Here is a 16,286-nt window from a genome sequence, read left to right as displayed (position 1 = left end):
TTGGAGCTGGGCTTTAATTCTTATGAGAGTAAGTCTAATTCTTGTTCACCTTCTCTCCTAAGGGATAGCCCTTTGGGTTCCAGCTAAAAGCCTAGAATTGTTATGGCCCCTCCTCTCTTTTGGCTGTCTATGAACTACAGTTTCTTTCCCCACATCTCATAAATTGCTGGGAAATCTACTCAGCTTTTCAGCATCTCAACTGATGCTTGGGGAATCAATGTCTCAAGGAAAAAGTATAACACATGCTGGATTCACCTCTCTAGGTCGCCTGCCTCTCTGAAAACTTGACTCCTCAAGTCCTGCCTTGATATAGATCTAGTATCTTCAAATAAGTTAATTTTTTTGTCCAGTTTATCTAGTTGTTATTAGCAGGATGTTTAGTCTGAAACAAAATAGCCCACAGTCCCTAGAAGGGGAGCCTATTGCTATCCCTATGAGTAGTGGTCCATGAATCCTGGTTAACACCCTTTTCATTATCAAGTGTTCTAGTTTAGATGAAAAGTTATATGGCAACTTACCAACCGGCCATATTGCTTGCTCGGGCTAAAGATGTGAAACATTGCATCTGTATAGGACCTATGGTAGTGGAAGGGTTGACTGTAATTAATATATGACACGCTGTCTCCTCTCACTCATTCTGTTCACCTTTCAGCCTTCCCTGTTTTTCAGAAGAGTTCAGAAAAAGCAAACCACCTTCTCATAATCAACAAGGATAATTGCAGGAATAGTTTCGCCTTCAGGATATTGTGATCCATAGGCCCAGGAAAGGCATACCTTTGGCTTTTCTCAGTATTCATGGCCATAGTCTTAATATTTTTTTTTAAAAGATTATTTATTTATTTATTTGAGAGAGAGAGAATGAGAGACAGAGAGCATGAGAAGGAGGAGGGTCAGAGGGAGAAGCAGACTCCCTGCCGAGCAGGGAGCCCGATGCGGGACTCGATCCCGGGACTCCAGGATCATGACCTGAGCCAAAGGCAGTCGCTTAACCAACTGAGCCACCCAGGCGCCCCATAGTCTTAATATTTGACCTTTCAAGTAAATAAGTTTCTTAGCCTCTTCTCTCTCTCTTTGATTTAGACTCTCTTGGATTTATTTCTAAAGTAGAGACATTAAAGTCTCATGCAGCAAGTGTGACTATAGATTGACTAAACAAAAATTTACTTGCGCTTGCCATTGACCAAAGGAAAACCAGCAGTTGTGTGTGTGTTTCTTTCTTTTTTTTTTTTTTTAAAGATTTTATTTATTTTTTTGAGAGAGAGAGAATGAGAGACAGAGAGCACGAGAGGGAAGAGGGCAGAGGGAGAAGCAGACCCCCTGCTGAGCAGGGAGCCCGATGTGGGACTTGATCCCGGGACTCCAGGATCATGACCTGAGCCGAAGGCAGTTGCTTAACCAACTGAGCCACCCAGGCGCCCTGTGTGTGTGTTTCTTAATCCATCCTGTGAGTTGGGTCCACAGCATGTGGTTAATTTGAGCATGAGTGTGGAAGAGGAGGTTTGTCTTAAGCTCTCTGATGCACTAGACAAAATCTGGGATTCAGGTCCTTAGGGGAAAGCACTGTGTTAAGGTGAATGAAAATAGTCCCACTGCCTCTTCCTTTAGGTCTGATATTTTAATTATCAGTTTGGTCTTTCTGAATGTGGCTGATTTTTTTGTTCTAATTTACTAACTTACAAGTAGTTGGTTGAAGGAATTAGAACTTTTTCTCCATTCCTCAGCTTCATTCCAGTATTTTTATCATCATCATTTTTTTCTAGAGAGAAGCCATTCCATGGGATCAGGGACAGTTCATTTACCTTACCAAATTTCTCCACAGGCCCTGATCACAAGAGGGATCAAGGTGTTACTTATGACTGCTGATAATGGAGATGAACTGAAAAGAGGCCACTTAAAACAGGGTACAATTTCTCTTTATTCTTTTTCCTGTACTAGTGAAGTCTGAAACAGAATAGCAGTCCTTCTGATGCTTTATTTCTCCCACTTCCCATGGATGCTTTATTTCTTTTTAAAGATTTTATTTATTTGAGAGAAAGAGCATGAGAGCATGCAGCCCATGAGTGGGGGGAGGGGCAAAAGAAGAGGGGGAGGGAGAAGCAGACTCCCCACTGAGCATGGAGCCTGACTGAGGGGCCTGATCCCCAGGACCCCGAGATCACAACCTGAGCTGAAGTCAGATGCTTAACCGACTGAGCCACCCAGGTGCCCCGAGGCCCCATAGTTTTTAGGAAAAAGTGGTGGGCTGAGTTAAGGAACCAGTCCTTACCTTGCTACCCCACCAGCTGTTACCCTCAGAGCACCAACAATGCAGAACACTTGCTCCATCCTGTTCGGTCCATAGTGGCAAGAGTGGGGCCTGGCTGGGACCAGAGTTAAGACTATCTTTGTCATTGCCAAATGGCTATGACCTAACAACAGGAAGTAGAGGCAGTGTCAGAGAAATAGTACTGTCATGGACCAAGCCCCAGGAGCTCAGGGGTTAGAGAAGTTTGGGGAATCAATGTAGTAGGGAAACATGGAATAGAATTATAAGGAGGAAATATGGATTGATACTTAGGAAAATGGAAAAAGGCGATGTGCAGACAACTAGAACCAGAGAACAGTGCTATTTGCAGTTCTTTCACCCAAATAGCCTGTCAGGCATGTTCTCTGCTGGCCTTCCTCCCATCTTTTGGCATCCTTTGTCTTGTAGGAGAGGCAGGATAGTGTTCTGAATTAGAAGTCAGGAGATCTATAGTCAAGTTTTAGGTCTTAGGCTATTCATCTCTCTGGGCTGAGTTTCTTCATTTGGCTTTTATTTATTCATCAGCATAATATGATTTATTTTAACTGCCCTTATTGTCTGGGTCATTCATTATAAATGCTACATGAAGGGATGTATGTGAAAGCACTTTATATGGAGCAGGTATGGACTCACATGCAGGATCATATCTTTATTATTCACCACAATCAATAAAGTGTTAATGAGAACTACCTGTGAGGTGTATGTGCAGAAGGTGTGGAGGCCCAGGTCTTCATCCTGTGTCCAGGAGCATGTTCTCTCTCTGCTCAACAGTGCTTGTAGGAGAACCTTATAAACAGTGTCTCCTTTTCCTCCACAGTACTTTCCACTGTCCACATGAAACATATAAAGAAAGAAACTTACGATACGCTCTTATCAATTCAGGTAAGGACATTTCAGAGATGGGAGATGTTTTGATTCTTGCTCACACTAGAACTCATTTTGGGGGGAGAGTCTCAGCAGCGATTAATTCAGTTAAAACCTGGATCTGTTATGCCCTTGAAATGCCTGCTCTAGGTGGTTTGGGGTATAATTAAATCAAGTTCAAATGCTTACAGTGCCTGGCCCATAGCCCCTTAGAAGGATACAGAATGAGAAACTTAGCATACTAGCTAGCAGGGCAGCATCAGTAGGAACCCTCCTATCAGTCCAGGGGCTATACCCTACCTCAAGTGACAGCTCAGGTTTTAGGGAATGGGAACCATCCCTGCAGAGAAGCCTCAGTCTCAGTGGAGGAACCAACCAGTGTCCTTTATCACAGCTCTATAGGTATAGATTCCAGGTCTGCTAAAGGGAACTCTTGGTTTCAAGATACACTGCATGCAGGAATCTAGGTCTACACTAGGAATTTATATATCATTCATAGTCCTCCAAACCAGATATAATTTGCTAATCAGAGGTAATTTTAATCATAACATGGTTATGATAACATGGATAACATTCTGCCTTTATCTGGTTTTCAGATAGACCTGGTTTTGCATGGGCACAGAGAGAGGTTTTTGTTAGCCCTTTACTCATGACCCCATTCACCTGTAACTATTTATGATCCAATGAGAAAGACAGGGAATGTAAATAAACACAAGATAGGAAGTGCTAATTGCAATAAAACTATTAATGGGTAACCGGAGATCAGAGGGTGGCATAGATTTCTACCACCAGCTGAGATCCATGGTTACATGTTTCATTTTGCACAGGACTGAGCTATGTGATATTAGCAGCAAAAGAAGAATATGTTAATTACCATAAATGTAAAATAATGCCTGGAATTCTGAAAACTGTTAAATCCCTGATTCTCCTCCCCTATGGTCTGAGACAGCACTAAGATTTAGAGAAGAGTACAAAGGGAGATGTATCCAGCCTTATAACATCTGGGCCAACATACAGGTAGCTCAGGGATGTGCAGGGATTAGGGTGAGTGCATTCCAAGAGAATATGAAGAGGGACTATAATTCCCAGAGCAAAGTAAACACTCAGATAGATGCTAACATTATGATAATAGAGGAAGAATGGGAGGGGGGGTACAATAAAACCAGTGGAATCCAGAGTTAAAAGTGATATGCTGTCTATAATTAGCAAAGTTCTGAAAATGAGGTCATTTGTTTATTTATTGAGTCGGTCAGTAAATGTTTTTAGCATCTACTGTGTACCGGTTAGGTACTTTTCAAGGCATTGTGTATAAAGCAGTGAATGAAATCTATAAAAGCGGAACTTCTGGAGCTTATAATTTAGTGGTAAGAGACAGACAATAAACAAATAAAGGCAAATATAGAGTATGAGGTAGTAAAAAGAGCTAGAAAGACATATGATAATATTTATATACACAGCTTTTAGTTTATGTAATCCTCCCATCTTTTCATGTTTATTTCTTATATTACCGTGTTAAAAGCTATTAATCTTATTCTCATTTAGCAGATGAGGAAATCATGACTTAGGTTAAATTACTGATTTTAGATCACAGGTGGATCTATCCACAGGTGAATAATCCGATCATATAATAGAATAACCCAGGCTTAAATTTAAACCTTCTGCTTCCAAATCCCATGCTCTTCTCACTTTCTTATATCATTAACCATTTAAACTCCTTCTGTAGTGAGAGAATGATTTGATACAATATGGGAGCAATCACAGGACTTAAATAGTGAAAATGAGTACCCATAGCTTTAGAAAGTTCATTGTAATTTGTTTCTAGTGCATTTCTTATGTGATAAAGTGAACATGAGAGAAACACAATTCTTAGGACAGATGTTGTAACTGAATATGGGGAGAAAGCAGAGCTTTTGAGTCCCTATTTTGTTTCTGTGTTCTCTATCAGAGATTCCTCTCCAAACTGGACAAGGTAGAACTACATAGTTAAGGGGGAGCTAAAGCTGGAAGTGGATGAGAAGTTAGATGTTTCAAATTTAGATCAGAACGAGCACATTATTTTGAGTGGGTACTTTTGTGTCAGATCCTGTGCTAGGCTCTGGATATATACTGGTGATGAAAAAGATACCTTCTTTGTCCTTGTGGAGGCTATTTCCAGGATTGTTCAATGAGTATGGGGGCTCTGTTGTTGGCTTTGTTCTGACTGATCCTCTTCTGAGGGAAGATACAGAAGCTGTGCTTGTCAAAGGTCTAGATGAGACAGTGCTGGAAGGGAGTGCTCATCCACCAAATGATGGGATCTTTTGTATCATAGTAGGCTGAAGTTAACACAGAGTAATTATAAAGTCCCTGCATTAAAATTAACAACAAAACAACAACAACAAAGCTGAAATACCAAAATGCAGACAAGAAGAGATCCATTTTGAAGGCAGTTTATACGAAAGATTTAGGATGCTGTTGATGGCAGCCTTCACCTAAATCAAATCTGTGACATCTACTGCCAATAGCTTTGAAAACTTGGGTTTTATTACTGTGAGTGACATTACTACATTTCTTCATACTGGTAGGAGCACAATTGAAGTATTTGTTTTTGTGTTTCTGCTCAGGCCATTTTGTCTTAGGAGATATTTTAGCAAAGTGCAATGCTTCCAGGAAATATAATTTAGGATTTCTCCAAAAATAAATAAAAGGAACTGGGAGTTTAGTTCGGAGTTGACCAAGATGGTGACACAGGAGACTCCTGAGCTCCCTTCCTCCCACACATACCCCAAATGTACAGCCACCCACAAGCAATGCCCTCTGAAATAGGTCCAGAAACTAGCTGAGTGACTCTACATATTGTGAGAATGAAAAAATATCCACATCAAAATAGGTGGGAAAGGCTGAGACACGTTCTCACCATAAACCTCACTCCCTGATATAGTGTCAGAAACTAGAGGGAACCCTCAGCTCCTAACTACTCCCTGAGGAGTGGAGGATTCAGACCCCACATCTAGTGCCCCAACCTTTAAGACTCCCACTGAAGGTATGGACTTCTAAACACCTAGGTCCGAAAGCTGTGCCCATGAGACCCACAAGACTATTAAAAAAAAGAAGAAGAAGCAGCAATTATAATGGCCTCATGAGCACTAATCATGACTGTCCCTCCAGGGCTCAGTACAGAGGGAAAGGCAAAATCATCCATGTCCCAGTCTGTCCCCAGAGAGGTATATCTGCAACTTTTAAAAGTTGCTGCCTGAGGGCCAGGCTTCTAATTTAGCAGTCAACTACAGGCTGGCTGCAATTTTCCAGTCCTGGGAAGCTGGCAAACACATTTCACACCAGTTCATGCCAATAATAAAACCAACTTCCCAGCATCTCCCTGGATGGAGCTTAACAACATACTTTCCTTGCTGGTGCCTGAGAGTCCAGCCTCTAATCAGCCTGCAATTGGTTGCTGATTATGATCCTCTCCTTTGGGACACTGTCAGCTCTTGGCACATGCTCAACTACTGTGAGCCACTAAAAACAAAGACAGCTTAGACAATCACAAAAGTTTGAGAGACAGCTAGGAACTTAGGCTGGGCTGATCAACAAGGCTCATCTCCTACATGAGATCATTCTGTCAAGATGGGGAGAGATGGCTGTTTTATCTAATACACAGAAATTAGCAGTCAAAGAAAATGAAAACAAACAAACAAACAAAAAAAAACCAGAGGAATAAGTTCCAAACAAAAGAAGAAAAAACTCCAGAAACAGATCTTAATGAAATGTAAATAAGTGCTTTGCCTTATAGAGAGTTCAAAATAATCATCATAAAGATACTTACTGAGGTCAGGAGTGGAATGTATATGCAAAGTGAGAATTTCAACAAAGAGAAAATATAAAAAAGTACCAAACAGAAATCATAGAGCTGAAGAATACAATAATTGAACTGAAAAATCCAATAGAGGGGCTCAACAGTAGAGTTGATGAAGTGGAAAAAACAGATCTGCAAACTCAAAGACAGGGCGGTAGAATTCATCCAATCATAAGAGAATGGAAAAAAAAAGTGTGCTGATAGCTTAAGGGATTTATGGGGCACCATATGGGACAAATCAAACAGATGAATATACACATAGAGATCCTGGAAGGAGAAGAGAAAGGACTGTTTGTTTCAGCAAAAAAGCTGATGGTATTTTATTAAGGATTGCCTTAAATGTATAATTGCTTTGGGTAGCCTAGACATTTTAATAATATTTGTTCTTTCAATACATGAGCATAGAATGTTTTTCCATTTCTTAGTCTTCCTCAATTTCTTTCATAAGTGTTCTATAGTTTTCAGAGCATAGATCCTTTACCTCTTTGGTTTGGTTTATTCCTAGATATCTTATGGGTTTTATTGCAATTGTAAATGGGATCAATTCCTTGATTTCTCTTTATTCTGCCTCATTGTAGTGTAAATGACTTCTGTGCATTTATTTTATATCCTGCCACTTTGCTGAATTCCTGTATCAGTTCCAGCAATTTTTTGGTGGAGGCTTTTGAGTTTTCTACACAGAGTATCATGTTGTCTGTGAAGAGTGAGAGTTTGACTTACTCTTTGCTGATTTGGTGCAGTTTATTTATTTTTGTTGTCTGATTGCTGAGGCTAGGCCTTCCAATACTGTGTTGAACTGTGGGTTTTTCATATATGGCTTTTATGATATTGAGGTATGTTCCTTCTATCCCTACATTGTACAGAGTTTTTATCAGGAAAGGATGCTGTATTTTGTCAAATGCTTTTTCTGCATCTGTTGAGAAGATCATTTGATTCTCTTCCTTTCTTTTATTAATGTGCTGTATCAAACTGATTGATTTGCAGATCTTCAACCACCCTTGCAGCCCAGGAATAAATCTCACTTGTTTGTGGTGAATAATCCTTTTAATGTACTGTTGGATCCTATTAGCTAGTAGCTTGGTGAGAATTTTTTTTATCCATGTTCATCGGGGATAGGTCTGTAATTCTCCTTTTTAGTGGGGTCTTTGTCTGGTTTTGGTATCAAGGTAATGCTGGCTTCATAGAATGAGTTTAGAAGATTTCCATTTCTATTTTATGAAACATATTTAGAAGAATAGGTATTAATTCTTTAAAGATTTTATTTATTTGAGAGAGAGAGTGAGAGAGAGAAAGAGCACAAGAGGGGGGAGCGGGAGAGGGAGAAGCAGACTCCCTGCTGAGCAGGGAGCCCGATGCGGGACTCGATCCCGGGACTCCAGGATCACGACCTGAGCCGAAGGCAGTCGCTCAACCAACTGAGCCACCCAGGCGCCCTATTAATTCTTCTTTAAATGTTTGGTAGAATTCTGCTGGGAGGCCATCTGGCCCTGGACTCTTTTTTTTGGGAGATTTTTGATTACTGATTCAATTTCTTTGCTGGTTATGGGTCTGTTCAGGTTTTCTGTTTCTTCTTGTTTGAGTTTCGGTAGCTTATATGTTTCTAGGAATTTATCCATTTCTTCCAGATTGCCTAATTTGTCGGCATATAATTGCTCATAATATTCTCTTATAATTGTTTGTATTTATTTGGTATTGGTTGAGATCTCCCCTCTTTCATTCATGATTTTATTTATTTGGTTCCTCTCTCTCTCTCTCTCTTTTTTATAAATCTGGCTGGGGGTTATCAATCTTATTAATTCTTTCAAAGAACCAGTTCTTAGTTTCATTGTTCTGTTCTACTATGTTTTTTTTTTTTTTAATTTCTATATTTTTATTTCTGCTCTAATCTTTATTATTTCTCTTCTCCTGCTGGATTTAGGCTTTATTTGTTGTTCTTTTTCCAGCTCCTTTAAATGTAAGTTAGGTTGTATCCTTGAGACTTTTCTTATTTCTTGAGAAAGGCTTGTATTGTTATATACCTCCCTCCTAGGACTGCCTTTGCTGCATCTCAAAGGTTCTGAACTGTAGTGCTTTCATTTTCATTTGTTCCCGTGTATTTTTTTAATTACTCTTTAATTTCCTAGTTGACCCATTCATTCTTTCAAAGGATGCTCTTTAACCTCTATGTATTTGTGGTCCTTCCAAATTTTTTCTTGTAGGTGACTTTAAGTTTTAAAGCATTGTACTCTGAAAATCTGCATGGAATAATCCCAATCTTTTTGTACCAGTTGAGACCTGATTTGTGACCCAGTATGTGATCTGTTCTGGAGAATGTTCCATGTGCACTCAAGAGGAATGTATATTCTGCTGTTTTAGGATGAAATACTCTGAATATATCTATGAAGACCATCTGGTCCCGTGTGTCATTCAAAGCCCTTGTTTCTTAGATGATCTTTCCATTGCTATGAGTGGGGTGTGAAAGTCCCCTACTATTACTGTATTATTATCAATGTGTTTCTTTAATTTTGTTATTAATTGGTTTATATATTTGGGTGCTCCCAAGCTGGGGGCATAAATACTTACAATTGTTAGATCTTCTTGTTGGATAGACCCTTTTATTATTATATAGTGTCCTTCTTCATCTCTTATTAAGGCTTTGGTTCAAAATCTAGTCTGATATAAGGATGGCTACTCCAGTTTTCTTTTGATGTCCTTAGGCATGTTAAATGGTTCTCCACACCCTTACTTTCCATCTGAAGGTGTCTTTGGGTCTAAAATGAGTCTCTTGTAAACAGCATATCAATGGGTCCTGTTTTTTTTTTTTTTTATGCATTCTGATACCCTATGTCTTTTGATTAGAGCATTTAGTCCATTTACATTCAGATTAATTATTGAAAGATACAAATTTAGTGTCATTATATTACCTGTAAAGTCACTGTTCCTGTAGATTGTTTCTGTTCCTTTCTGGTCTTGATTTCTTTTGGGCTCTCTCTTTGCTCAAAGGATCCCCTTTAATATTTCTTACAGGATTGGTGTAGTGTTCACGAGTTGCTTTAGTTTTTGTTTGTCCTGGAAACTCTTTATCTCTCCTATTGTGAATGACAGTTTTGCTGGATAAAGTATTCTTGGCTGCATATTTTTCCCATTTATCATGTTGAATATATCATGCCAGTCCTTTCTGGCCTGCCAGGTCTCTGTGGACAGGTCTGCTGCCAGCCTTGTTTCTACCCTTGTAGTTTAAGGACCTCTTGCCCTGAACTGCTTTCAGGATTCTCATTTTATCTTTGAAACTTGCAAGTTTCACTATAATACGTCAAGGTGTGGACCTATTTTTATTGATTTTAAGGTGGGGAGAGTTCTCTGTGCCTCCTGGACTTGAATGCCTGTTCCCTTCACCAGATTAGGGAAGTTCTCAACTATAATTTGTTCAAATAAACTTCTGTCCTGCTCTTCATCTTCTGGGACCCCCATCATCAGGATATTAATTTGCTTTATGGAATCACTGAGTTCTCGAAATCTCCCTTCATGATCTGGTGGTTGTCTTTATTTTTTTAATTTAATTTTATTATGTTATGTTAATCACCATATATTACATCATTAGTTTTTGATGTAGTGTTCCATGATTCATTGTTTGCGTATAACACCCAGTGCTCCATGCAGTATGTGCCCTCTTTAATACCCATCAGCAGACTAACCCATCCCCCCACTCCCCACCCCTCTAGAACCCTCAGTTTGTTTCTCAGAGTCCATAGTCTCTCATGGTTTGTCTCCCCCTCTGATTCCCCCCTCTTCATTTTTCCCTTCCTACTATCTTTTTTTTTTAATATAATGTATTATTTATTTCAGAGGTACAGATCCAAGATTCATCAGTCTTACACAATTCACAGTGCTCACCATAGCACATAACCTCCCCCATGTCTATCACCCAGCCACCCCATCCCTCCCACCCCCCACCACTCCAACAACCCTCCGTTTGTTTCCTGAGATTAAGAATTCCTCATATGAGTGAGATCATATGATCATTGAGTTCTCGAAATCTCCCTTCATGATCTGGTGGTTGTCTTTTTTTTTTAATTTAATTTTATTATGTTATGTTATGTATTTTGATAGGGATTGCATTGAATGTGTAGATTGCTCTAGGTAGCATTGACATCTTCACAATATTTGTTCTTCCAATCCATGAGCATGGAAAGTTTTTCCATTTCTTTGTGTCTTCCTCAATTTGTTTAATGACTATTTTATAGTTTTCTGCATACAGATTCTTTGCCTCTTTGGTTAGATTTATTCCTAGGTATCTTATGGTTTTGGGTGCAATTGTAAATGGGATCGACTCCTTAATTTCTCTTTCTTCTGTCTTGTTGTTGGTGTATAGAAATGCAACTGATTCTGTGCACTGATTTTATATCCTGCCACTTTACTGAATTCCTGTGTGAGTTCTAGCAGTTTTGGGTGGAGTCTTTTGGGTTTTCCACATAAAGTATCATATCATCTGCAAAGAGTGAGAGTTTGACTTCTTCTTTGCTGATTCGGATGCCTTTTATTTCTTTTTGTTGTCTGATTGCTGTGGCTAGGGCTTCTAGTACTATGTTGAATAGCAGTGGTGATAGTGGACATCCCTGCCGTGTACCTGACCTAGAGGGAAAGCTCTCAGTTTTTCCCCATTGAGAATGATATTTGCTGTGGTTTTTTCATAGATCGCTTTTATGTTATTGAGGTATGAACCATCTATCCCTACACTCTGAAAAGTTTTGATCAAGAAAGGATGCTGTACTTTGTCAAATGCTTTTTCTGTATCGATTGAGAGGATCATATGATTCTTGTTCTTTCTTTTATTAATGTATTGTATCACATTGATTGATTTGCGGATGTTGAACCAACCTTGCAGCCCAGGGATAAATCCCACTAGGTCATGGTGAATAATCCTTTTAATGTACTGTTGGATCCTACTGACTAGTATTTTGGTGAGAATTTTTGCATCCATGTTCATCAGGGATATTAGTCTGTAATTCTCCTTTTTGATGGGGTCGTTGTCTGATTTGGGGATCAAGGTAATGCTCGCCTCATAAAATGAGTTTGGAAGTTTTCCTTCCATTTCTATTTTTTGGAACAGTTTCAGAAGAATAAGTATTAATTCTTCTTTAAATGTTTGGTAGAATTCCCCTGGGAAGCCATCTGGCCCTGGGCTCTTGTTTCTTGGGAGATTTTTTGATTACTGCTTCAATCTCCTCAGTGGTTATGGGTCTGTTCAGGTTTTCCATTTCTTCCTGGTTCAGTTTTGGTAGTTGATACATCTCTAGGAATGCATCCATTTCTTCCAGATTATCTAATTTGCTGGCATATAGTTGCTCCTAATATGTCCTTATAATTGTTTGTATTTCTTTGGTGTTGGGTTGTGATCTCTCCTCTTTCATTCATGATTTTATTTATTTGGGTAATTTCTCTTTTCTTTTTGATAAGTCTGGCCAGGGGTTTATCAATCTTGTTAATTCTTTCAAGGAACCAGCTTCTAGTTTTGTTGATCTGTTCTACTGTTCTTTTAGTTTCTATTTCATTGATTTCTGCTCTGATCTTTATTATTTCTCTTCTCTTGCTGGGTTTAGGCTTTATTTGCTGTTCTTTCTCCACCTCCTTTAGGTATAGGTTAGGTTGTATATTTGAGACCTTTCTTGTTTCTTGAGAAAGGCTTGTATTGGTGTATACTTTCCTCTTAGGACTGCCTTTGCTGCATCCCAAAGATTTTGAACAGATGTGTTTTCATTTTCATTTGTTTCCATGAATTTTTTCAATTCTTCTTTAATTTCCTGGTTGACCCATTCATTCTTCAGTAGGATGCTCTTTAGCCTCCATGTATTTGAGTTCTTTCTGACTTTCCTCTTGTGATTGAGTTCTAGTTTCAAAGCATTGTGGTCTGAAAATATGCAGGGAATGATTCCAATCTTTTCGTACTGGTTGAGGCCTGATTTGTGACCTAGGATGTGATCTATTCTGAAGAATGTTCCATGGGCACAAGAGAAGAATGTGTATTCTGTTGCTTTGGGATGGAATGTTCTGAATATATCTGTGAAGTCCGTTTGGTCCAGTGTGTCACTTAAAGTCTTTATTTCCTTGTTGATCTTTTGCTTAGATGATCTGTCCAATTCAGTGAGGGGGATGTTAAAGTCCCCTACTATTATTGTATTGTTGTCAATGTTTTTCTTTGATTTTTTTATTAATTAGCTTATAGAATTACCTGTTCCCATGTTAGGGGCATAGATATTTACAATTGTTAGATCTTCTCGTTGGATAGACCCTTTAAGTAGGATATAGTGTCCTTCCTCATCTCTTATTACAGTCTTTGGTTTAAAATCTAATTTGTCTGATATAAGGATTGCCACCCCAGCTTTCTTTTGATGTCCATTAGCATGATAAATGGTTTTCCACCCCCTCACTTTCCATCTGGAGGTGTCTTTGGGTCTAAAATGAGTGTCTTGCAGACAGCATATCAATGGGTCTTATTTTTTTTTATCCAATCTGATAGCCTGCGTCTTTTGATTGGGGCATTTGTCTCATTTACATTCAGGGTAACCATTGAAAGATAGGAATTTAGTGCCACAGTATTGCCTGTAAGGTGACTGTTACTGTATATTTTCTGTGTTCCTTTCTGGTCTATGTTACTTTTAGGCTCTCTCTTTGCTTAGAGGACCCCTTTCAATATTTCTTGTAGGGCTGGTTTCGTGTTTGCAAATTCTTTTAGTTTTTGTTTGTCCTGGAAGCTTTTTATCTCTCCTTCTGTTTTCAATGACAGCCTAGCTGGATATAGTATTCTTGGCTGCATATTTTTCTCATTCAGTGCTCTGAATCTATCCTGCCAGTCCTTTCTGGCCTGCCAGGTCTCTGTGGATAGGTCTGTTGCCAATCTAATGTTTCTACCATTGTAGGTTACAGACCTCCTGTCCTGAGCTGTTTTCAGGATTTTCTCTTTGTCTCTGAGACTCGTAAGTTTTACTATTAGATGTTGGGGTGTGGACCTATTTTTATTGGTTTTGAGAGAGGTTCTCTGTGCCTCCTGGATTTTAATGCTGTTTCCTTCCCCAAATTAGGGAGGTTCTCTGCTATAATTTGCTCCAATATACCTTCTGCCCCTCTCTCTCTTTCTTCTTCTTCTGGGATCCCAATTATTCTAATATTGTTTCATCTTATGGTATCGCTTAGCTCTCAGATTCTGCCCTCATGATCCAGTAGTTGTTTATCTCTCTTTTTCTCAGCTTCTTTATTCTCCATCATTTTGTCTTCTATATCACTAATTCTCTCTTTTGCCTTATTTATCCTGGCAGTTAGAGCTTCCATTTTTTATTGCACCTCATTAGTAGCCTTTTTGATTTCAACTTGGTCAGATTTTAGTTCTTTTATTTCTCCAGAAAGGGTTTCTCTAGTATCTTCCATGCTTTTTTTTAAGCCCAGCTAGTATCTTTATAGTCGTCATTCTGAACTCTAGTTCTGACATCTTACTAATGTCCATTTTGATTAGGTTCCTGGCAGTTGGTACTGCCTCTTGGGTTTTTTTTTTTTTTTTTTTTTTTTTTTGAGGTGAGTTTTTCTGTCTTGTCAATATGTCCAGAGGAGAATAGACGAATTAGAGAACAAAATGCTAACAGGGTAACAATGACCTCAGAAAAGTATACTAAACCAATCAGAAGAGACCTGAAACTGGGGAGAAAGAAAGAAAAAGGAAAAAGAAAAAAAAAGAATATGATCAGGCTGGTGAACAGATCAGTACCACACACTAGATTTTGGGCATATTTTGGTCTGTTAGAAGAAAGTGGCTCCCAAAATTTTAAAGAAAGAAAAACTTATGTATGTACAAAAATAAGGGTAAATATGATGAAGGGATAGAATATGACTATAAAAATGAAAATTATAAAAGATTTTATAAAAAGAATTGATAAGAAGTTGTTTGAACAAAGAAAGAAGAGGATTAAAAAAGGGGGGGGAGAGAATGTGATCAGGCAGGAGACTGGCACAAAGCCATACACTAGAGATTTAGGGTATATCTTGGTCTGTTAGAAGAAACTGTATCCCAAAATTTTAAAGAGAGAACAACTTATATATATACCAAAAATAAAGTTAACTACAATGAAGGGATAGAATGTGACTCTAAAAATGAAAAATAAAAAAGATTTTTTAGAAAGGGATTGATAAGATGTTGGTTGAAAAAAGGAAAAAGAAAAATTCAAAAACACATAGAAAAAGAAAAAAAAAAGAAAATTTAAAAGATTAACTTTGAAAGACTAAAGAATCATGGGGAAAAAAGCCATGAATTCTGTGTGCTGTATTCCCCTAGTGCTGGGGTTCTGCCATTCTCATTGATCAGTAAACTTGGTCGTGGCTGGATGTTCTTGCTGATCTTCTGGGGAAGGGGCCTGTTGCAGTGATTCTCACTGTCTTTGCTGGAGGCGGAATTGCACCACCCTTGCCGGGTGCCAGGCTAAGTAACCTGCTCAGGTTTGCTCTTGGGAGCTTTTGTTCCCTGCAAGCTTTCCGTACAGCTTTGGAGGACGAGAGTGAAAATGGTGGCTTCCCAGTCTCCGCCCCAGAGGAGCCAAGAACCTGGGGTCCCACTCCTCAGTGAGCCCCCAGAGAAAAGCATTCAATCACTCACATCTCCCCAGTCTCCAGCCGCACTCCGTGCTCACCCGGCCTGTGACTGAGCATTTCTATCTCTGGCACCCGACCCCGTGTGGAGTCTCCAAACCCAGCAGATCCCTGCAGTGCGCTCCTGCGCCACTCCTCCCGGGGGAAAGAAGGGGGGTCTCCGCGGATCTGCTGCTTTTTGGGTCCCTGCTGGAGGAGCAGTGGCCCAACTCTGCTGCGGATCATGGTTTATGGCCACCCTGAGCTGAGAGCCCGCGCCTCGGCTCCGTCTCTGCAGCCGGCTTCCCCGCTCCGATACCTGGGAGCTCTGCCACACTCAGGCACCCCCGGTCTTTCTGTGACCCCGAGGGTCTTGAGACCACACTGTCCGAGCGAGGGTTCTATCCCTGGCTTAGCCACTGGAGCGACGTCCCTCAGCGGAGCTGACTTCTAAAAGTTCCAATTTTGTGCTCTGCTGCTCTATCATTGCCAGTAGCGGCTGACAGTGGCCTCCTCCCCTCCATCTATCTTCCCAAATATCACCTCAGATTCCCTTCTCCACACATCCTACCTTCCAGAAAGTGGTCACTTTTCTGTTCAGAGAGCTGCTACTATTCTTTTCTTCGATCTCCTGTTGAGTTCGTAGGTGTTCAGAATGGTTTGATAACTATCTAGCTGAATTCCTGGGACCAGATGAAATTTAGGTCTCCTACT

At 39.7% G+C, this 16,286-nt stretch overlaps 1 protein-coding gene across 1 annotated transcript in view; it reads left to right on the top strand.

Annotated features, from left to right (window-relative positions):
• Positions 1-16,286, top strand: part of LOC123857638 (beta-galactosidase-1-like protein 2) — a 78,386-nt gene that overhangs the window by 40,805 nt on the left and 21,295 nt on the right. The window contains exons 7-8 of the mRNA XM_064575861.1: positions 1,820-1,901; positions 3,102-3,166. Of these exons, the coding sequence (XP_064431931.1) occupies positions 1,820-1,901; positions 3,102-3,166 (147 nt within the window). The remainder of the gene's footprint in view (positions 1-1,819; positions 1,902-3,101; positions 3,167-16,286) is intronic.

This window comes from Mirounga angustirostris, unplaced genomic scaffold (genome assembly GCF_029215605.1).
Source record: "Mirounga angustirostris isolate CCGP_5_RB_7025 unplaced genomic scaffold, mMirAng1.0.hap1 SCAF_13, whole genome shotgun sequence".
Lineage (NCBI taxonomy): Eukaryota > Metazoa > Chordata > Mammalia > Carnivora > Phocidae > Mirounga > Mirounga angustirostris.
Note: the sequence above shows the minus strand (reverse complement) of the source record. Positions and strands in the feature narration are given on the sequence as shown.